General features: G+C 35.2%; 3 protein-coding genes across 3 annotated transcripts; all 3 read left to right on the plus strand.

Annotated features, from left to right (window-relative positions):
- The first annotated feature begins 5853 nt into the window (after nt 1-5853).
- LOC121747331 (CASP-like protein 1F1) lies at nt 5854-6891 on the plus strand. The gene is made up of 3 exons (XM_042141364.1): nt 5854-6224; nt 6292-6415; nt 6512-6891. The coding sequence occupies exons 1-3, from the start codon at nt 6043-6045 to the stop codon at nt 6731-6733; spliced, it is 528 nt and encodes a 175-aa protein (XP_041997298.1). The 5' UTR covers nt 5854-6042; the 3' UTR covers nt 6734-6891.
- A 7116-nt stretch (nt 6892-14007) lies between these two features.
- On the plus strand, nt 14008-16221 carry LOC121747081 (translocon-associated protein subunit beta-like). Its single transcript, XM_042141061.1, has 6 exons — nt 14008-14263; nt 15049-15147; nt 15245-15353; nt 15431-15502; nt 15615-15620; nt 15882-16221. The coding sequence occupies exons 1-6, from the start codon at nt 14079-14081 to the stop codon at nt 15990-15992; spliced, it is 582 nt and encodes a 193-aa protein (XP_041996995.1). The 5' UTR covers nt 14008-14078; the 3' UTR covers nt 15993-16221.
- Nucleotides 16222-17585: 1364 nt separating this feature from the next.
- On the plus strand, nt 17586-21819 carry LOC121746834 (long chain base biosynthesis protein 2a). The gene is made up of 12 exons (XM_042140772.1): nt 17586-17873; nt 17992-18057; nt 18494-18582; nt 18805-18950; nt 19026-19150; nt 19228-19321; nt 19426-19589; nt 19899-20060; nt 20465-20591; nt 20690-20856; nt 21123-21230; nt 21497-21819. The coding sequence occupies exons 1-12, from the start codon at nt 17748-17750 to the stop codon at nt 21590-21592; spliced, it is 1470 nt and encodes a 489-aa protein (XP_041996706.1). The 5' UTR covers nt 17586-17747; the 3' UTR covers nt 21593-21819.
- The last annotated feature ends 781 nt before the right edge of the window (nt 21820-22600 follow it).

The raw sequence follows: 22600 nt of genomic DNA on the forward strand, positions 1-22600 counted from the left end.
TGCAAGAAATGGACCCAGCTTTTAGAGCTGCAAGCTTTTAGAGCTGCAAGAGTGTATGAGGACAAAAAAGCTCATATGAAAGAGAAAGGGGAATAAGGGGAACTGAAAAGGAAAGGGGTAAAAAAGTAATCTTGCACTCAATTCTTGGTTACAATAAAGAACACAGATTTGAAAACCACCATTTTGAGAGAAATGTATCATGCGTAATTCTGAACATGCAGGCCTAGCTTTTTTCTAGGGCTAGCAAGAGATATATACTGCTAAAATGCATAGAATTGGGGTAAATTCTGCCCATTTCTTGAATAGCGAACACATCCTTAAAGATGATCAATAATGGTTCATCATCTATGATGATGAACGCCCTACTTATTGGGTATAAGAGAAACGTCTTATTAACTAAATTGTACTCCATCTCATAATAATTGACATCCTTGTTGTTATGGCATTTCCATAATTATTTGAACATCGCCATATAATTACGAGTTAAGACAAACCTAATTTCCCATCTCATATGTCAGTGTCAGGGAGAGCAAAAACCAGCTTGCTCGGACTAACTACACTAATTAACTTAGGTAATCACTTAATTAATTTTGGATAGATTCACACATATTGTTCTTGATGTTTGGTTTTATATTTTGGATTTCACCCGCAATTATATATATAAGAATCAGGGATAACATCGATGATGATAACTCTAACATTAATCTTCTTAGAATAAAATAGAAACATTCAACAACAAAATGAAACGTTGACATAAGAAAGCATTATTGTACATTATAGAAATGCATTATTCGTATTTCGTAATTTTTACACGATTATTGTTATCATAAGTAACTCTTATGCATATATATACATATTTATATGAATCTAGAATGAAATTATAAATATTAAATACTAATGTACAAATCGGATAAAAGGAGACATAGCTTTGATGAGAAGACCATCCAAACATAAGTCTCCGATTTGGGTCTAAAATTGTACTACTCCTACTATTTCTTTGTCCATATTTTATATTACTAACATAAAATTTATTTCGCTATAGATGTATAAATAAACAGTGTAAAGATAAGAAATAACTTTACTACAACCCTAAATATATAATATTGACAAACAACAACTCAAACATGGTATAGTATGGTCGACATTGAGATAAGTGGCTAAATATTGAATCTCAATTCTCTAATTTGTTAAATGAAATATAATACTACTACTAATAAAAGAAAATTGACAAACTATTTATTTTGATGCCTCGAGGCTCTGGCCAGCCATGAGAGCCAAATAAGACTTTATGTAATGGGAAATTAAGAGCAAATAAAAGGAAGCAAGACAGGGTAATCAGCCAAACATTTTTATTAGTAGTTATTAAATGAACGACAAATACTTGGTTGGATTTAATAGCCACAAAAATGTTCGTAAGTAGATTGATACCAATATTTTGTCCTATTTAGGTAAATGCAGTATAATTTTGGAATTAAGGTTTCATTTATAAAAATAAATTAAATAAATTATTTAACGTTCCTTTTGGAATTAGTTTTACATGAGTACTTTTTTTTTTCTTCAAAATTAATCATGTTCCATCACTCCAATTCAATAAGCGGTAGTACTATTTTTTGTTCTCTTAATTCGTATCTAAGATGTTGTGTTCTCACTAGAATCGCATTAGGATGAAATTGATCCTCTAGTATAAAACTAAGACCTACTCCTATTATAAGTTTTCAGATAAAAAAAATGAAAGCGCATATCAAATATAAAACGAATATCATCACAACCTTTTTGTTATGTTATTATAAGGATTTTATTGTTGTATTTAAAAAAAATTAAATACAATCATATCAAATTAAAAATAATCACTTTCCCTTTCTTTAAAAATATCTTAAAACATTAAATTCTATATATGTAACTCTCTCAATTTAAACTAGTGAAGTACTCCTATTTTTTTTTTCACAAAACATAAGATTTTAACAAAAACCAAGTTGAATATGCTCACATGAAATTATTTTTGCATGGTTATTATGCAATGTGGTCCAAATAGGCGTGAAAGACGTCTCGTATTGATAATTTTGTATTGGCACAATAATATTTTGTATTTCAATACTAGTTAATGGACTCCACAACTTAACCACGGAAAACTAATGACGACAACCCACATGATATTAACGGCAAAAACTTGCGTGCATTAATATATAAGGTACATTTATCTTAATTTAATTAAAGTATAAAAATCTTTATTAATAGTAGTAAAATTAGTAATTATAATTATAATTTTGATTAATTTTTGCATTAATATATAAATTTTATTTTACAAATGAACTATTTTTGAAATTATAATCTTTTTATAATTTTCACGTCAAAACTTAAGCTAGTAGTAGTAATTAAAAGGACATGAACGATGAGTAAATTTTTGAATATTGAACCTTGCTAAACACATAATACCACAAGCATTAAAAAACGGTTAATTTCGAATTAACTTTCCAAAGCAGTATCAATGTTTGAGAGACAAGTCACGAGACCCTTAACGGTTTTGGGCTTACACAAATTGGCGATATTAGGGCATCCACAATGGGGCGCCCTAAGGCGCGCCACGTCAGGAGTTTTATCATCTTACCCTCCCACATGCAATTAGGGATGTCAATGTAACCCGAACCCGCGGGCCGGCCCGAATAACCCGATAAAATATAGGGTTAGGGTTGTAATTTCGCAGCCCGAATTTAAAATCGGGCCATTCGGGCTGACCCGTTCGGGTTGTCGGGTTAGGCGGGCTGACCCGTTCGGGTTACGGGTCGGCCCGTCGGGTTGAAGGCTTCTGCACAGCGAGCAGTTTTTGTAACGGTCATAACTTTCTCTACAAAACTCCGATTGAGGCGTGCAATATATCCACGCGAAGCTCTTTCGAAGACGAAGAGAATGATATGTATTAGAGGTTTATCAGACTTCAAAATCGCGAGAAACATTGACTCAAACAAGGCTGCTGCACATCCACATATTTTGTGTACATTTTCTAATCAATTTTCTATCATTTCTCAACAAACATATAAACATACCAAAATATAGAAATATAATCAAAATCATCCAAGACAACCCTCTAAAACCATGCAAAATCCAAATACGTCAACCGACTATATAAGATCACGAAAAAAATCACCATGTGGTGCATGGATTCATAAATACTCGTATATAAAAGCTTTCTTTTAGTATATTTCCAATATAATAGTGCAAAGTGTTTTGACGCCGCTTCGTCATTGAATTATGCGTACTTTGATGATTCTTAAAACAAAGATAATTTATTATTTGACTTATTTACAGCTGGAATAAATTAAATTTGACCAATCATAATTCAAGAAAACTTAGAGTTACTCCAATTAGCTAGCATCTTGATAATTCACTCTTTAACAATTCAAAATATTTTTGTTACATCTACGATGTACCTCTCACGTTATGCAAATTTTATTTAATTTTCTACGAATTGATTTATGTTTGAATTTTGAAACAAAGTGTTTATTTATGTTTTAAATACATAAACATAAACATACTATTGATAGATATTTTATAAATAATTATGTAATGAATAAGTTATTTAAATTTAAATAACTTAATCTTTTTTTTAAATATTAAAGAAAATTAAAAATATGTATTTCATTGTTGAATGATTAATTAAAAATATGTATATAATTAAAGAAAATTTAAAATACGTATTATTTTTTGAAAATATTAAAAGAATTAAAAATACGCATTGGCCCGAATAACCCGATGGGTTAGCCCAAAACCCGAAGGGTTAGGGTTAGGGTTGAACTTTTATAACCCGAAAAAATCATAACCCGAATAGCCCGTACCCGAATGGCCCGACAACCCGAACGGGTTGGCCCGAACCCGAACGGGTTGGCCCTATTGACATCCCTACCTGCAATGGGGCGCCCTAAGGCGCGCCCTATATGTTTTAATATTGTTTTGTTATTTAATTTAAATGTTTTCAAATATATAATGCAAACTAATTTAAAAACACAACGAGTAACCAAAAACCTGCGAATATTGCATTAATAAATACACAAAAGTTACACGATTCAAGTTGGCTAATCTACGCAATTCCCAACTTCCGGCGCAACTCATCGATCAACCCCCGGAGAATTTCGGCTTCGGCGGGGTCCGCACACTTCTTGAGGGCCTTGTGCGTCTGCAACAACGTCTTCACCATCGAGGCAGCTGCCAACGACTCATACGCGACGACCGTCGCGCTCGGGGCCGGGATCGGGACGGGGATCGGCGATGGCGCGGCGGCGGTCGAGGATGATGTAGCCGCCGCCTTCCCCTTGGCCTTCGCAGCCTTGACGCCTATGGGACGCAGGGAGGACATCGGTGTGCCGGTACTATCGTCCTCCATGTACGTCCGGTTGAGGTCCACCGGACGAGTTCCGCTTTCGCTGCTCGTGTAACCACCAACTTCGGTGGTCTTCGTCCTCTTTGTCGCCCCGGTGTGCAGAATCCCGCCTTGGAACTTCTGCTTGTCCCTCAAGAGCGCCCAGATGGCCTCGTGCTTGAAGTCGCCTTACAGGGACTGGTACGACAACAGCGCTTTAGCGCGCACATCGCTCAAGCTCTCGCCGCTCCCCTGCTCCCTCGCGCACTTCTCGTACTCCGACGAGAACAGGTTGATTTGTCTCTTCAACTGGTCCCAGTGCTTGCGGAGCTGCTCCCCGTTGGTACTTGTACACGCTCGGCGGCTTCGCCGCATTGTAGCGCTCGGCGATGCGCTCCAAGTACGCCTGCTGCCTCTGGTTGTTCGCGAATATCGAGTCCTCCGATATATCCACCCAACACCTCGCCAATACGAGGGTTTCATCCGGCTGGTAGTTTGTACGGCCGAGGGCGTACTCTTCACATACTCCCAGAGGTGGCAACTTCTGCGCGCGCTGCCGGTTCCGCTTCTTTTTCGCTGGGGCGGAAGCGGATGCAATGGCGTCGGCGGCGGCGGCGCGTCGGGAGGGGGCGACGAGTCGGTTTGGTGACGGCTCCATGCCAGACAAACCGTACGATTCCGTGCTGAATTCGGGATCGTACTGTGCGTTAGCGTCGAACGAACGATATTCGTCGGGTTCTGTACCCGTCCAACGCGCCTCCCCAAACATCGACTGTTGGGACTTGCATCCATTTCGTTGAAATAATAAAAATGTGAGTTTCGAGAGTGAAATCGTGAAAATGAAACGTTACAAATGAAGGTGGGGTAGAGGTATTTATACAAAAATAAAAAACGGCTGACATCGTCCGCGACCATCGTTCGCCGATCCCGCAATAGGGCGCCCGATGGCGCGGACGATAACCCATCGTCCGTCGAGCCCACAATGGCGCGGACGATATGTCATCGTCAGCGCTTCAACCGCGGACGATGCATAGGGCGTGGGCGTAGGGCGCGGACGATGGCGGGCACCCACAATGGGGCAGACGATGGCACGCATCGGCCGTGCCATCGGGCGTCCCATTGTGGATGCCCTTAATGCCATAAATCCATTCAATTTGTTGTGAAATTATTTTTACTTCTAAGGATAAAAATTTCATCACGTAATGCGTAAGTTGGTGATGCGTGTTCAAATCAAAATCAAATCAAAATCAAATCGTTTTCAAGTTGCACATAATTGGTTACTATAGTCACATCGCTTCGGTGGCACATATGTACATAATACTTTCAAAAAGTCAGATAAAATGTAATCTTTTTTCTCTTTATTCTTGTTCCGAAAAATTTACACTTTAAATAATCTAAATAGTATTTATAATCCAAGTCAAGATACATTTATGTAATTAGTATTGAAACAAAATTGGGTCTATAAATTTTGGCTGGGTAGGGAGGTTGAATCATTCATACTTCTTATCCATTCCATTTCATTTCTTCCATCTTTTCTGTTCCAATAATTAATCCCCCAATATCTCTAATTTTAATTGGTCCATATCTCCAAACCCAACCCAATTAAGTGCTATATAAATACACCCCATAGTTTCCATTTCTTTCTTCATCCAGACAGAAACAATATATATACATTATACTATATAGAATTAATGGCAAACTCCATAGCATCCTCAAAATATCAAAAAATTCATCATGGATCACAAATATTGCTCAGAATTTTGGCCATTGCAACAACTCTCTCTGCAGCATGTATTATGATCACCAACAAGCAAGTCACGGTCGTATACGGCATCCAAGTCGACGCCCGTTACTCCTATTCTCCGGCTTTCAAGTATATTATTCAAACCCAATATTTTTTTAAAAATACCATTTTGTAATATGACATTAATATATTTCAGGTTTTATGCATTTGCAAATATCGTTGCATCTGCATTGTCAATCTTGTCACTGATTGTGGTGTTATTGATGGGGAGAAAGGCCGTGCACTCGGCTCACTACTTCGGCTTGTTCCTCCATGACTTGGTACACTTAAACAACGTCGTTTTAATTATAGACTAGCTATAGTAAATATTATTTTCACCATTTATATAACAATTTTAATTACCTTATTTTCTTCAGATTGTTACAATATTGTTGATGGCCGGATTAGGGGCGGCAATGGGGATTGCGTATGTGGGGAAATATGGGAACTCACGCTCCGGTTGGATGCCGATTTGTGAACATTTTGGGAAATTTTGCAACAGAGGAGTTGTTTCTTCAGTTCTTGGATTTATGGGATTTTTTGTTTATTTATTCCTCACTATCATCTCAGCTAACCAAGCCCGGAAAATCCAAGCTTGAATTTCATACTCTTTCTATACATATGTAAACTTTATTTATTTCTAATTTGCATTTGTGAGAATATGTAAGTTGTGTGAATCTGATCAATTTGTTGGGTCTTGGACAAATAATCCAATTCGTTGTGATTCATAATTAATAAAATTGCTGTTTTCTATTAATTGTTTTTGTCGAACTGGAATTTCTGTTACGCTGAAAACCACATGAAACTAGAATATCTCATTCTGTTAATGCAAGTTACGTCAACTCATCTACTATCAGTTTAAAAATCTATCGTTTCATACTCCACATGCATCCACACGTGTGTAGCGATGCAGTAGATAAAATACGAATTTAAATTAAGATACAAAATGCATTGACGGCGCCAATTGCCACTTTATATATGCAAATTAAATGTCACAATATTGTTTTATTGTGACACTGTTTTTTATTTGATTTTGACCATTAGGAGATAATTGCTAAAAGTTGAATAAATTTCAAAAGTTACAGGATTGACATATGTCAATTGAAAGTTATAATTTAAATAATAAATACCCCTTTAAAATTATACGAAGAACCTTTCCGATTTGGAGTTCTCTTTGTTAATTAATTTACGGAAAAGGTTGCTATCAATGTGGTTTTTGGGGAATGAAAAGAAAATTGTGGGTTGTGCATTAATTGTTATAGACAAATTTAGGGTGCAATTAATTGGCAACATGGTTTGTGGCTTTGTGCAATATACAACGAATTACAATTATGAATCCGATATACATCGCTTTAAAGTTACACCTTAGCTACTACTATATCTTAAATTCTCTAAATTCTGTCCCACATCGGACTGGGTGAAGATCCCATCTAATCTATATAAGTGTGGATAATCCTCCCCCTTATAAGACCTTTTAAGGGGTGAGTGGCTCATTTCTAATATGGTATCAGAGCTGGCCCAAGTTGATTATGGTTTTCTCTTTATCTCTTATCTACCTCACGAGTGGAAGACCGATGTCATTTCCGGCCCACATCGACCCACGTGATGGAAGACCGATGTCCTTTTCTGCCCACACGTGAGGGGGCGTGTTAAATTCTCTCGTGATGGAAGACCGATGTCCTTTCCGGCCCACATCGATGATGGTTTCTCTTGCATTGCCTACCCACGTGATGGAAGACCGAGGTCCTTTCCGGCCCACATGTCGGCCCACATCGATGATGGTTTCTCTTGCATTGCCTACCCACGTGATGGAAGACCGATGTCCTTTCCGGCCCACACGTGAGGGGGCGTGTTAAATTCTCTAAATTCTGTCTCACATCAACTTGGTGAAGATCTCATCTAATCTTATAAGTGTGGATAACCCTCCCCTTATTAGCCCTTGGTGAAGATCTCATCTAATCTTATAAGTGTGGATAACCCTCCCCTTATTAGCCCTTGGTGAAGATCTCATCTAATCTTATAAGTGTGGATAACCCTCCCCTTATGAGCCCTTTTAAAGGGTGAGTGACTCATTTCTAATTTCTAATACTATACGTCGACAACAAGCTAGTCCATCGTTTCACAAACATGACGAACCCAAATACTACTGTTTTCTCATCGTTAAATAAAACTTACCCTACGACTTTGAGAAGGAAACGAAACATACATAATAATTTTAAGCATTTAATAATTCAATCACCAAAATCGCACTTAATAATCGATCCAACAAATTATATATTTTTATTAATTTCTAATATGAAAAACTAGTAGTACTAGATTTTAGGTGATAAATAATTGGTGAAAGCTATAGTAGTCACTTGACATGCGTTCTAATTTTCTATCCTACTTTGCAAGTTCGCAATATCAGGCATATCTCATCTATGACTATGAACTCAATTACGTTGATTAGCTAATGAAAATCACCAACCAAATTTGAATCGAACTGACGTCTGAATAGTTTAAAAGTCCATTCTCTGTTCCACTTATAGGTGAACTAAACTCCCGCAATATGTAATCCATCATCGTGTTTTTCTCATTTTGGATCGTTCCCAAAAAATAGCTATCCTCTATATTTGGTAAGTTTTTCTCTGTACCACAATCTTCCCTGATAAGTAGCCAGTTCTCTTTATATTATCTCTTCTAATTGTATTAAAATCCGTAGAATCCATTACTAGCTAATACCCCCTCGTCCCCCCAAAAAGTAGACAAATGTGTATATAACACGGGTTTTAATGTGCAATTTGTAAAGTAAGAGAGAGACGGGAAAAGTAAGAAAGAGAGAGAAAAAATATAGTGGAAGTAGTGTTATTGGATTGCGAGGTCCATATTATTAATGGTGTGTAATTAATTAAAAACTTTCCATATCTAGATTGCCAAATTTTAGGGGATGATCATAAAATGATAAAACTAGTTTATTTTTTAGGGAATGATGGAGTACTATTAATAGTGAACTAATGAAATACTACTAATTTAGATGCACAGACAGTAATTGTCAGCAAAAAATATTTACAAAAAAATGTGTAATATCGTACCAATATCTAAATACAAATTCAAGTATTTATTAAAAAACTTTTTTCTATATATGATCATGTTTAACCAATATTTACCCATCTTTCAAATTCAAGTCTCACTAAAAAAGATTTTAAAAGAGGTGGCATTGTGGAAGTCAAACACTCTAATCATAGAGAAGATTTTCTTGGGCCAAGAAAGAACAGGGGGTGCTTAATTTAGTAGAAGGTTATTTAGAAATCAATTGACCAAGGTGGGCTTAGGCCATGAACCGCCTATTACACTAGACCAACCATTGGAACCCAATATTATCTTTTGAGTAATTATTCTTTGCCCACTAGCCATTATATATAGTGGATTGGAATATAAATTAAATTGGACATTTATCATTTTAACTTGCTATAAATCAATAACTATTTATAGTTTTAGGCCATGAACTCCTAATGTAATGGATTCCTACCAAAAAATGTTGATGAATAACAAACAATGGTCCAAACCATCAAATTGGAGAGCAAAAGGTCCAAAACTAACAGTCAAGACCTATCAACGAAAAACAGTTAATAAAAACAAATTATCACCCTAATTTATTAGATAAAACTCTATTTATATACTCACTGTGTTGTTATTTGAAACAATTGAAAACAGTAATTAAAACTATATGCCTACTAGGCAAATTTGTTGTAATGGTTGCATGGTTGGTGTCATTTGGGTTCAAAAGAAATCATACTAATTGCATATGTTAATTAGATGGTACAAAAATGGAATTTGTAAATAATCCAATGCATTTTTGGCATATAATAAATCACAACTATATATTATGATTCATTTGGACAGAAGTATGATTCATTGTTGTGCGGAATTATGACATGTGGTGCTAGTTGAAATACAATTCATTGTTGCGGTGAAGTGTATTTTAAATTGTCGATGATGCCGATTCATTTTCAGCAGGGGAGACAACTAACGTGCGAGGGAGAGAGAGAGGGAGACAAATGGCGAAAATTGAGTTTTACCAAAAATTACTTTTATGTTTTTGTATCAACACAACCTATGTTGTTTCAAGTATTTCAAATCACTAGGTCCAAATTAAATTGATGTTGGTTATGACATAAAAGGGTGATATCGCACCTAATACAACCCTATTATATATATATTAATAGCACATTGTTTAGGCTCTAGTCGATTTCATCCGAGAATGAAATAAAGTAAATAAATATTTTCTATATTAATCCTAGCAATTTATAAAGTCAACTCAGAATATGTCTATCAATGGGAATATTTAATTAGATGGTCCATACAATGATAGAATGTTGAATCGATATAGCTGTTCGATAAGGAATATATATTTCACGTGCGGGTATATTAATTAAGTGTGTGCATATTTTCAAATAATAATTATAATAAGTGTTATGGATTAATTGAACTCCCAAATTATCAATATATAACTTTTTAGTATTCACTTGATATATTATTACATTTTGTACTTAATTTTAGTATATTATACTAGTGTGCAAATTTAACATAATACGTTTAAATTAATTATGTGGGAATAAAGTTGTAAATAAAAGCATGAAATTACAAGGACCTAATGATGTGAATGATTTCTATATTCTGGAACCACTATGATGAAACTGAATTGTCAAGAAAGAAAAGCGTGACAAAGATTTGAAGGCAAGTCAACTGATCACATAGCTGGCTTATTCACCCATGCACAATCCATTTAGAATCTCATCTCTTTCACCTTTACCGATCTCCACATTTTTGTATATATATGGTTGTATTCTTAGTGAGAAATTGTAAGAGGAAAACTTAAGAGATTCTATAGGAAGAGAGGCCTTGTATGAAGATGGAAGAGCCTTATTTGGTAGCCAAGGATGACTTGCCTAGATCTAATTTATGGCTTCTTATCAAAAGTTAAGAGCCCTAATTAGGGCTTCTAGGCGTCATCCGAAGCTATCCGAATAGGTTCTTATCTTTCATGTAAGACCTCATCTTTCATGTATGTAATCCTTTTTTTAAGATCTTAAAAATAGTCTTGTATATACTGCACAAAGTAGCAATTGGTTGTTTATTCTTTAATTTATGATTTCTTTTTGCAAAGCAATTGATCGTTTTATTCTATAATTCATGAAAATTACTACCTTTTGTTCTATAGTAGTAGAGTCATTTTTTATATTTTGGGCATTCCACAGTAATAGAGTCATTTCCTTTTTCTAGTAAAAAGTAATCCCTTCATCCCCTTATAGTTGAATCATTTTTCCATTTCGGAAAGTTTCCTCATAGTTGAGTCATTTCCATGTATAGTAATTGTTGGGGTTTGGTGCCCTTGCACAGCGGAAGTCATGCATATACAAATAAATCAGATCTATAGATCTATTTGACCGATTGTAAGATTAATTGATTCACATGTTAAACAATCAATTGCATGTTAGAACGCACATAAATTCATGCTTAAGGAAATTTAAACCCTAATTCATGAATTTCCTACGGTTTAGAATTACCGATCTGATTCTCCAAAGAATCGACGATTGTTTGCGCCTTTTCCACGTGATGTTCTTCATACTCATCCACGAATCTTCTAATTTGTATCCCGAACTCAGAATCTGACCTTTGGGTGGGCAAAGCTCGTCAGAATAAAAAAAGGGCTTGATTAGAAAGGAGATAGGATTTCAGATATGGAGAGAACGAAAAAAACCGTTCACTCCTTTAGGGAGAACGGAAATTATATTTAAAATTAATACTTAATCTCCTTAATAATCTCCTTTTATATTGAGTTATAATGGGCCAGATTAGGGATCCATTAAAAGGTTGGACTTGGGCCAAACCTGTTGGATTTTTACTAATTATATTGAGCCCCAATTTAATACAAGTCCGACAGAATATTATTATCAGTCACTACAGTAAAATAATATTGACTGCCCGTCCAATCCCAAATTACGAGTAATTCGGGCTTTACCTCTTTAATTTATTATTTCATGTGTTTAAGATATAAATATCCATTAATTAATTTAAGTATGCTATTTGACTTTAATTAATTAATATCTTTTTCCAAGAGTTGTCTAATTCAAAATCATTATTTATTATTCTGGAATAAATTCCAACCGGCCGGGTTTCTGAATAATAAAACCTTTTTCGAACACCTCTTGAGGATATTATCAAACTGGACTCACCCAACACACGATTAATTGCAATAACAATACTAGCACCTCTAGACATTGATCACCACTACCCAAGATATCATAATTCTTGGATTGCGAAAAATCTGCACCTTTTGATAAGTCAAATTAGTGCATAATCAATATCGTATGCTCAATGTTATATCAACAATGATTAAGAAATAATAATCACCGAGACCTCGTCTTTCAGTAAATAGCAAGAAAGACTTATCTCAACTGTTAGATCCTTCAGTGCTATACCACACCAGTGTCATTTATTTCCTAAGGTAAGGAAATATGCGGACTGACACTGCAACCTTTCATGATAGGTAGCCAAAACCTATCCAGGTTGTGAAATTATATTTCTCTTCTACAAAGAACAGACTGCGTCACCTTTTGTTAACGTCGTTCACGACCAGTCTACTATTGCAGAAGAATTAGACTTGTTTGCTTTTTATACATTTAAATGTTTGAGAAACATCTTATAAATGCATAAGCAAACACCAATGCGATAAAATTACTTCTTCTCGCCTTGGGTTAAAAGTGGATTGTAGAGTTTATTGTATACAAGCAATTCTATACGTGAAACATGCTCGAAATATGCTTTTCAGTATACCAATTCTAACAGTAACCTTTTTCTCTTTTTTATTTTACTCTCTCTTACTTTATTATCTCTACTTATTCACTTTTTACTATATTCTCTCTACTTTTTTCTATGTCTTACTTTTTTATCTATTTATGTAACACACTCAATATCTCTTCTTAAACTCCGTGCTGAAAATTTTTGCCTCAACTATGAGGGAACTGAGGGAGTAACACATTTTCCCACTCTTACTTTTCTCTCGCTCTTACTTTATTATCTAGACCTTTTCATCTCTCCTACTTTAATATATTATACGACTTTTTTCATAATTTCCATGTCGAAAAGAAATGTTCCATTACTATGAAACGTAGGGAGTAACTTATATGATATCGTGATTTTGTTTAATTATGCAATTTAGCCATACTATTGACTTGGTCATAATTAATTGAGATGTCCACTTTTTAGAGCAAAACTTACGTGTTCATTGATATGGAAAAAATATATATTTTCAAATACCGTTTTCAAAATAATTACTTAAAATAATTACTTCCTCTGTATCATTTTAAATGATGATGATATATTTCTTTTTCGCATTTATTTTAAGAAAATGATACTAATAAATAACTAAAAAGAATAAAAAGTAAAGTAGAAAAAAAAAATAATATAAAAAGCACTATTCCTATATTGTTATCTTAAACTTTACTTTGAAAAAAAAGATAAAAAAATTTAATGCAAATGTATCTGAATCCACTTTTTGTGTATTGTGTCATGAATAAATCACCTATAGATTAAAATTATGGCTATATTAGTCATGTCATTCGTCCATTAATTAGCATTCATTGAGGATTGACCTTCTTCACAAACTGATAGAAATACTTAATCAAATTAACCAACATATTTTATACAAATTTCCCAAAATAACAAAATCTCGCCTAGCACCTAATACTTTTATTTATTAAATTAATACACCAAGATCACGTAGAGAATTACTGGGCCATTAAGGCCCACAGTTATAGTATTGGGCTTGGTCCAATTTAAACGATATAAAATAGAAAATGGACTTCATGCCGACCTGTCCGCACAAGTCTGACGACTGACAGTGAAATCTCCGTCAGAAAAAAGTCAGAAAACGAAGGAATACAGTTTGAAATTGAAGAATCAATGGCGAACTACTTCGCGTCTCCGATCGTCGCCGTCACATGCACGATCTCAATTCTTTGTTTAGCCTTAGCGGAATCTGCAAATTCACCGTTTATCGTGGCTCATAAAAGAGTTTCTCGCACGAAGGTGAATTCGGATTTGGAGCGGTTATCCGTCTCCGTCGACATTTATAACGCTGGATCCAAGTAATCCCCTCTTCTCTCACTTGCATTTCTTCTGAGATTTTGTGTATGAACGTGCGCTCATTTTTTTCAATTTGGTGGTTGATTGCTGAAATTGCACTTGTTTGAGCATTTCTTGTTGCTGATCCTTTTGTTATATACTCTGTAAATTTTCTAATCTGTGTTTGTTTATATGATGGATTTATAAGCTGCATTTTTATTGTTGTTGAATTTGTTTTGCTTATTTTGGTGCATCTAGATTCTAGACGACGTTAGTTTACATTCGAAACTGCTATAATGCTATTGATATAATGAAAAAGAAGAGATAAAGATGTTATCTAAAATCAAATCAATAGTTGCTCTTATACTTTGTTTCCGAAATTCACAAAATTAATCTTTGACTAAGAGAATTCGGAAAAAAAAGAATTGGATCTCGACAAAATCTGATTTATGCAAATCAATTGATTATGTTAAGTTACTTTTAATTTTTTATTTACTTCTCAAATTTCATCATTTCGACATGGATTTTGGCAACCACTGAATGTATTCCCTTACTCATTGATTGGTTTGAGGTGTATGTGTATCCTTTATGTTTACAATTTCGTCATAGCTCTTTAGTTAGATGATGCAGTTTTGCTGCTTGACACTCCAAGAACAATGTCCAACCTAATAAAAACTCCAGTTGTTTTGTTTGTAAAGATTAGGGGTATTTTGTTCTTACAATCACCAGAAATTTGTTGAGCCATATGATGTACACCTGATTGAGACATTGAATCTAGAAAATAATAGGATGTGTAATATTAATGCAGACCTGCCTATGATGTTGCACTCTATGATGATAATTGGGCTGAAGAGGTTTTCGACACTGTTATTGGAAATACATCCAAGACTTGGGAAAAGCTTGATGCGTAAGTCTCTAATGTTTAGAACTTACTGTATATATAACAGTTTATTCGTCAAACCTTTCTTTTTACTGATTTGAGGGTCGTTTTCATTTTATCTCAGTGGTTCCCTTGTGTCTCATTCATTTGAATTGGAGTCGAAGGTGAAAACGGTGTACTATGGGACGCCTGCTTTGATCACTTACCGTGTTCCCACAAAGTCGAAACTACAGGTATGCTCTCTTCAAAATTGAATTTATCAGAAACAGTTCTTGTAAAGGTTTCTGTGATCTGATTATTTTTTACACAGGAAGTGTATTCAACTCCTATTCTACCATTGAGGATTCTATCCGAATCAACTGCTGAGAACAAATTTCAAATTGTAATGAAGCTTTATTTTTCAATACACATTCATTGGTGATTTCCTATGATACTAACTTGGTTTTTATCTTCTTATGCATCGTAATCATTTTGGGATGTGCAAATACTTTCAGGCAAAGGTAACAACTTTCTTTCCTCATAATATAAATACATCTTGGATTCTTGCTATATGCCTATTAGACAAATTTTAGAAGCAATGTGCTCTCAAATACATTACATGGATATTGGTTTTACATGTCATGTGCTAATAAGCATATCTTTCTTGATAGTGAATATGTCGGCATTAGAGCTTTAAATTTTCTACCATTTTCAAAATTTTGGAAAATTACAGCCTATACTTCAACATTTCCTTCGTTTGATCTTGTTGTATCCTTCTGTAGATGCTGTTGGCAAAGTACGGTTCACTAATTTCAGTGGTGCTTATCGTCACCATTTTCGCGAACATCATCACATCTCCAACAAAAGCCAGTGCTGGGAAGAAGAAGCACTGACTTGCCCACATTATCTTCTGACTTTTTCGAAGGCACAGAATCTTTAGATCGGTTATACATTTAAGAGGTATAGGGGTGGCCACATTGAGTTAGGGGTGATATTTATATACAAGGAAATCTTAACATTTATGAATTTTCACCGGCAATATTGATCATTTGGTAAGACTAGAGTATTTCTTTGGTGTTGTGTTATATGCATGAAACTGAATCTTATTTACTTTCTCCCTCAGATCGATCTGTTATGTTATGGAGTATATAAAATGGTGTAGTAAGAAAAATAATATCTAAATTGTCACATCAGTGCCATATCAAAATTGAAAGAACTTCTATACTTCGTATATTATGAAAATATAATTTTTTTTTTAAAAAATCGCCCAATAATAAGAACTGAATCGGCAGTTTTCGGGATTTTTTGAATAAAACCGGCCCACTTCTGGTTTGTTTCGGCCCAAACCTTGGGTAGCAGTTTACGCATATGGTCTATTTCCCCTTTCTTCATTTTTATGGGCTAATCTGGGCTTCAATTATACATATGCTTATTATAACCCCATGAAGAGAGAAGATTCAAATATAAAATCAATCATATTAATTTTCTCAAATTTAAATTCTTGTCGACCAAACGGCTCTTAAACTAATAGTATGGAGTACTATTAAATTCTTGCTAACTATTTCTAGACTTCTCCAGAGATTTAGTTGGTTTTCTTTTTATGAATAAACTAAATATTATAAACAGTTAGCAATTCGCACATGATTAGGTTAAAAGTTAACCTAATTATTGAGAAAAATAATTACACAAAACATGTGTTTTTGAATCCACAAATTTGGCTTCATCCTAAAAGCGTATTATGAAACTTTCTACAAACTTTTAAAATAATTTTAAAAATCACCAACTTTTGAAAGAGTTCAATTTTTCCACCTCGAAGGACTATGATTCTACGTAGGTAGCCATAAAATCCATGTGACTTAGTCTGAATTATAAATGAAACGACATCGTTTCAATGTCCTAATTTTTTAATTCAACATTGAATAACATGTGTCATAAAGTTTGTCTCGTATATCTTTTTGTGATTTTTAAGACTATTTTCATAGCTTTTGAAAAATACCCGAAGTAATAAAAACTTTATACTAGTAATTTTTAAGTCTAATACTCCCTCCGTCCCGCATTACTCGCACCTTTCCTTTTGGACACGGAGATTAAGGAATGAGTGATAGACAAAGTCAACAATTACGGCTGTAGGTATAAATTGTTACTAAAAATGGAGTGCAAATAACTTGGGACGCCCAGAAAGGAAATAAGCGCAAGTAGTGCGAGACGGAGGGAGTATTAAAACTATTAAGCCTCTCTCTGTCAAGGCAATTGAAAAGTGGATTGATTATTCAGAGGAATAAGAATCTATGATTTTGAATACTTTAAACATAAATGAAAATGAAAATGAAAATGTGAAGGCAATTGAAAAGTGGATTGATTATTCAGAGGAAGAAGAATCTATGATTTTGAATACTTTAAATGAAAATGAAAATGAAAATGAAAATAAAAATGAAAAGAATCCAAAATGATGCTAAAAAATATCAGAAAATCGCTAAACCCAAACCAGAAAAAATAGGAAATTTGAAAATCAGTGCAAAAGAGGTAAGGTCAGAACCGATCTCCTCACAATACTTTTCTCTTTCCATTGAGATCTCATCCAAGGGGACTCCGATCCTCTTCTCCTTTCCACGCCGCGGGACCAGATCGCCGCCGCTGCGGATTCCAAGATGATCACAATTCCCTACATCACCGCCCTTACCACGTACTTCAGCTACGGCCTCCTCTTCGCATTCGGCCAGCTCCGCGATTTTTTCCGCAAAATTTTCGACTGGTGGTCCAAGAGCAGCCTTCAGGTATTCCTACTCTACACTCAACCATTTCAGCGATTTGTATTGTATGCATCAAATACATGTTTCTCTCTCGGATTTGGTTCTCATATGATGTGTCTTTCCTTGATTTTGATTGTGGAAGGGCTACGCGCCAATCTGCTTGGGGCTTGAGGATTTCTATGTTCGGAGATTGTATCTACGGATTCAGGTTCTCTCCATATGCTCTCTGTGTCTGTGTATTGTGTAGTATCTGAAATTAGAATGAGGATTAATTTTCTACTTTTGCTGATCTTTAGTGACACACATCTTGTGAGTAATGGTACTTCTAGAGGGGTTTTGTTTTTATTTTCACTTCGGCTTAGATATTTCTATTTCTCTTAAATGCAAATGCCTTGTCCGAACTAGATTTTCACGTTCTCCTTCGATGGCGAATGCTAAAATGTTTCATTACAAACCGGTGAAAAATAAGAGTAGAGTCTATATGAAGTGTAAACTAGTAAAAGGTTAATATTACATGACATTTTATCTCCATCAATTGGAGTTGATATTCGGAAAAAACTGTTTTTTTATTGGTGTAGAATATGAATGTCTTTTAGACATCATCAAAAGTTAAAAGTAGTCGTAAATATTCTTGTAATTTGCAGGATTGCTTTAATAGACCAATATCAAGCTCTCCTGATGCTTGGTTTGATTTGGTGGAGCGTATCTCTAATGACAACAACAAAACTTTAAAGTAAGTATCTGTTTGCTGGTGTTACAATCATTAGTCTTTTCTATTTCTGGTTCCATAATTTAATTTTAGAAAACTTATCGTTAATACAATAACAATTGACATCAACTTGTTATGGAACCATATGGAGATTAAATAAAAGAAAATCAAATAAATATATTTTTGAAACATGGTTTCCGACTTTATTTTGGATAGCCATTTCTGAGTAAAATCTAATTTATGCAGGCGAACCACAAAAGTGAAAAGATGTCTGAACCTAGGATCTTATAACTATTTGGGGTTTGCGGCAGCAGACGAATACTGCACACCACGCGCAATTGAGACATTGAAGAATTTTGCCCCTAGCTCATGCAGTACACGGGTTGATGGAGGTAAATTTAATTTATTAGATATACTGACTTATATTGCTCTTAACATTTATATTGACAAGTAAACTACGTGATCAGGCACTACCACATTGCATGTTGAATTAGAGAAGTGTGTAGCTAATTTTTTGGGAAAGGAAGCTGCTATAGTTTTTGGCATGGGTTATGCCACAAATTCTGCCATTCTTCCTGTATTAATGGGGAAGGTACGCCAGTTTGTTAAACTGGTATAATCTGATGGTTCTTTATTATCAATGGTATTTATTTTATTTCAAATTTACAGGGACGTCTGATTATCAGTGACTCTCTGAATCATAACTCTATTGTTAATGGTGCTCGTGGATCTGGAGCCACTATACGGGTTTTTCAGCATAATAGTATGTCTAGGAATTCCTCATTTTTTCCTCTAAACTGAAATATCTGGAAATATTATTGAATAACTTTTAGTGTTTTATTTTGTTTTTCATCATCCTTCCTTTAGCACCGTCTCATTTGGAGAAAGTTCTCAGAGAACAAATTGCTGAGGGACAGCCAAGAACCCACAGACCTTGGAAGAAGATAATGGTCGTAGTGGAAGGAATCTACAGCATGGAAGGTGAACTGTGCCAGCTCCCTGAGATTGTTGCCATATGCAAGAAATACAAGGCAATTATCTAATCAAGCCAGCTTATTCTCTTTGTTCAATAATCACCAATCTTCAACTTAAAATGTTTTGATTCAAATGATGTCTGGTCCTTCAGAGTTGTGAACGACCTGTTTGTATTAGAATCATTCTAATTTGGTATTACGGTAACTTAAATAAGGTTTCTTTTTTCTTCTTAAGAAAGAAATTTGAAACTTCAATTTCACAGGCATGCTACATTTGAACTCGTTTTTTTTCTGTTTCCTAAACTGCCTTTTCTCTGCATCTCCATATCTAACCTCTTCTATTCATGTGATTTTGCTTTGTAACAGGCATATGTTTATCTAGATGAGGCACACAGCATTGGAGCTGTTGGAAAAACTGGAAGGGGCGTCTGTGAGCTGTTAGGCGTTGATACTGCAGATGTAGATATTATGATGGGAACTTTCACAAAATCATTTGGATCATGTGGCGGCTATATTGCAGGATCTAAGGTTCTTTCCATTATAACATAACAGTTTTTCTATGACGTGGCTGCGTATTTAAATCTTAAACATCGTAGTTGAGAGCTAGCAATTTTATTCAGGCTTCTGACTATGTACAAATGTATAACATATGATAATATAAAATTCTTGCTTTATAAGTGCCTTTCCCTTTTGTTTTCAGATATATATTTGGTTTATTTGGTTATAATCTCTTGATTTTGTGTAAAGTTTCCTTGTACTGGGGATATTCAGTAATAATTTCCAAATCACTGTCATTTCATAATTGCCTGAACTTATTCTTTATAAAAAGAAGGAACTCTTAAGTCATACTCCATATGTTATGCATACCATCATAGTGAACTCTGTTATCATTGTTGTGACCAAATTGTACACATTGTTGTTGTTTTCTGCAGGAACTTATTCAATACTTGAAGTATACTTGCCCTGCTCATCTTTATGCCACCTCAATATCGCCACCTGCTGCGGAGCAGATCATTTCTTCCATTAAGGTTGTTAATGGCGAAGATGGCTCCAGTAGAGGTGGAATTCAATCTCCCTTTAGTTGCTTGGATAACTGTAATGTGTCACTGCTCTCTATTATACCTGATTGTGGCCTGATCGAGCAATGTTTTTAACAGGGGCTCAAAAACTTGCCAAGATACGGGAGAATAGCAACTTTTTCAGATCCGAATTGCAGAAAATGGGTTTTGAGGTTCTGGGTGATAATGATTCTCCTGTGATGCCCATTATGCTCTATAATCCAGCAAAAATTCCTGCATTTTCACGAGAGTGCCTGAAAAGAAATGTAAGCCTTTTGATTTTTTCAGCTTTAGTGTTTCCCTGAACCATTTATAAGCATTAGTAACCTTTCTCGTAAAATTCCTAGGACACAATAAATGTAGTATATTTTCTTTCTAATAGATCACATTTTCCAGTACAATTTTCTTCCAAACTATCCAAAAGCTGGCAAAATATTCCCTGCATTTGCTTTGAGTTTGTTAGTTTCACAAGCAAGCACTTAGATGGTTTATTTCTGGTGTATTTTCTTTCATATGTTGTTCCACCATGTAGGTGGCTGTTGTGACTGTTGCATTTCCCGCCACACCTTTGCTTCTGGCACGTGCACGCATTTGCATCTCTGCTGCTCATTCAAGGGAAGACCTTGTTAAAGCTTTGGAGGTGAGTCTTTCAACTCCCAGCGTTTAGTAGTTGATGGGAAACCACTATATACTCAATTTTGCTCTTTCCTTTCTCGTGTTTCCTCGTTCATGTTTCTTTCAACTACCAATGTTTAGTAGTTGATGGGAAACCATGCTTTTCATGTACTGCATGCCCAAATATTTCGTATCTGTGATTGGATTTATTATTTGACTTCTCTAATTTAGTGGGTATACACCAAATGTTGTGGTTCCTAATTCATGCTACCCACTTGGCTTTGCTATCAGGTAATCAGTGAAGTAGGCGACATGGTAGGTATAAAGTACTTCCCTGCTGAGCCAGAGAAACAGCAGCTGGAAGGAGACAGGGTTAAGCTGGAATGATAAGAAATCTTCCATTTTCTGTTAGTTTCCTTAGTGTCATTTACTACGTCCAGTTGGCTCGGCGCGTGACCTGTAAGTTTTATTTCAATTTTGTGTACATAAAGGTGTATGTGATTTTGTTACTAGAAGTATGATAAGTGTGCTAAGTTATACTCTTTTGTATCGGAAACCGACAGCTCTCTTTGTTTAATTACCTACATGTATAGCCTTCTGGAAATTGTTTGATATACTTGCTGTCTGAAAATCGATACTCCGTTTCGTAATGTAGCCATTTTTGGTATGTAGACAAGATCCTGACATTTGTTAACGTATTTTCGCTATCCTTAATCACATAACAAGATGAAGCTCTGTTATCTGGATTTCCTTACAATTCAGGTTTTCCATTAATCTTGGTCCTCACTTCTTATGCTACAATTGCTTTTTGTTTGATTTCGTATCCTTTCCTCAATTGTGGTTTTGCTGGCTATTAGGGTGTCCATAGTAGTTAAGGCCATGGCCAAGCCCAAGCCACGAAAACTTGCTAAGGTCACGAAAAAACTTGTCCACCCTAATAGTGGACAAGCCCAACCCATAAATTAATTATTTTTTTATTTTTTGTATATTTTAATTTAACTAGAATAAAAATTATCAGATTATAATAAATAAAAAAAATGCATAATTTAATAAAAAAATTTAATATAAAATTTTGAAAGTTGAATTGAGATAAATTGAAAAGAGTGTAGATTGGAATGAGGTAAAAAATTGAGAATAATGGATATATTTTTAAGAAATAAATAAGAAAATAAAAAAAATATTAAAACTTAGGCTGAGCTGCGGCTCTCTGTTGCCACAATAGGGCGCCGTAGCTTGCGCCCAAGAGCCCCGGCTCGGCCAACTGCTCGGTGCGACCATGGGCTACCCCTCCCCCCCCGCCGCAGCTCTGCTTGTCCTCCACTATAGGAGCTGCGGCCCGAGAGTCGCGGCTCCCTATTGTGGATACTCTTAGAGCATCCACAATGATGGCCTATC

The sequence above is a fragment of the Salvia splendens genome, chromosome 9 (genome assembly GCF_004379255.2).
Source record: "Salvia splendens isolate huo1 chromosome 9, SspV2, whole genome shotgun sequence".
NCBI lineage: Eukaryota > Viridiplantae > Streptophyta > Magnoliopsida > Lamiales > Lamiaceae > Salvia > Salvia splendens.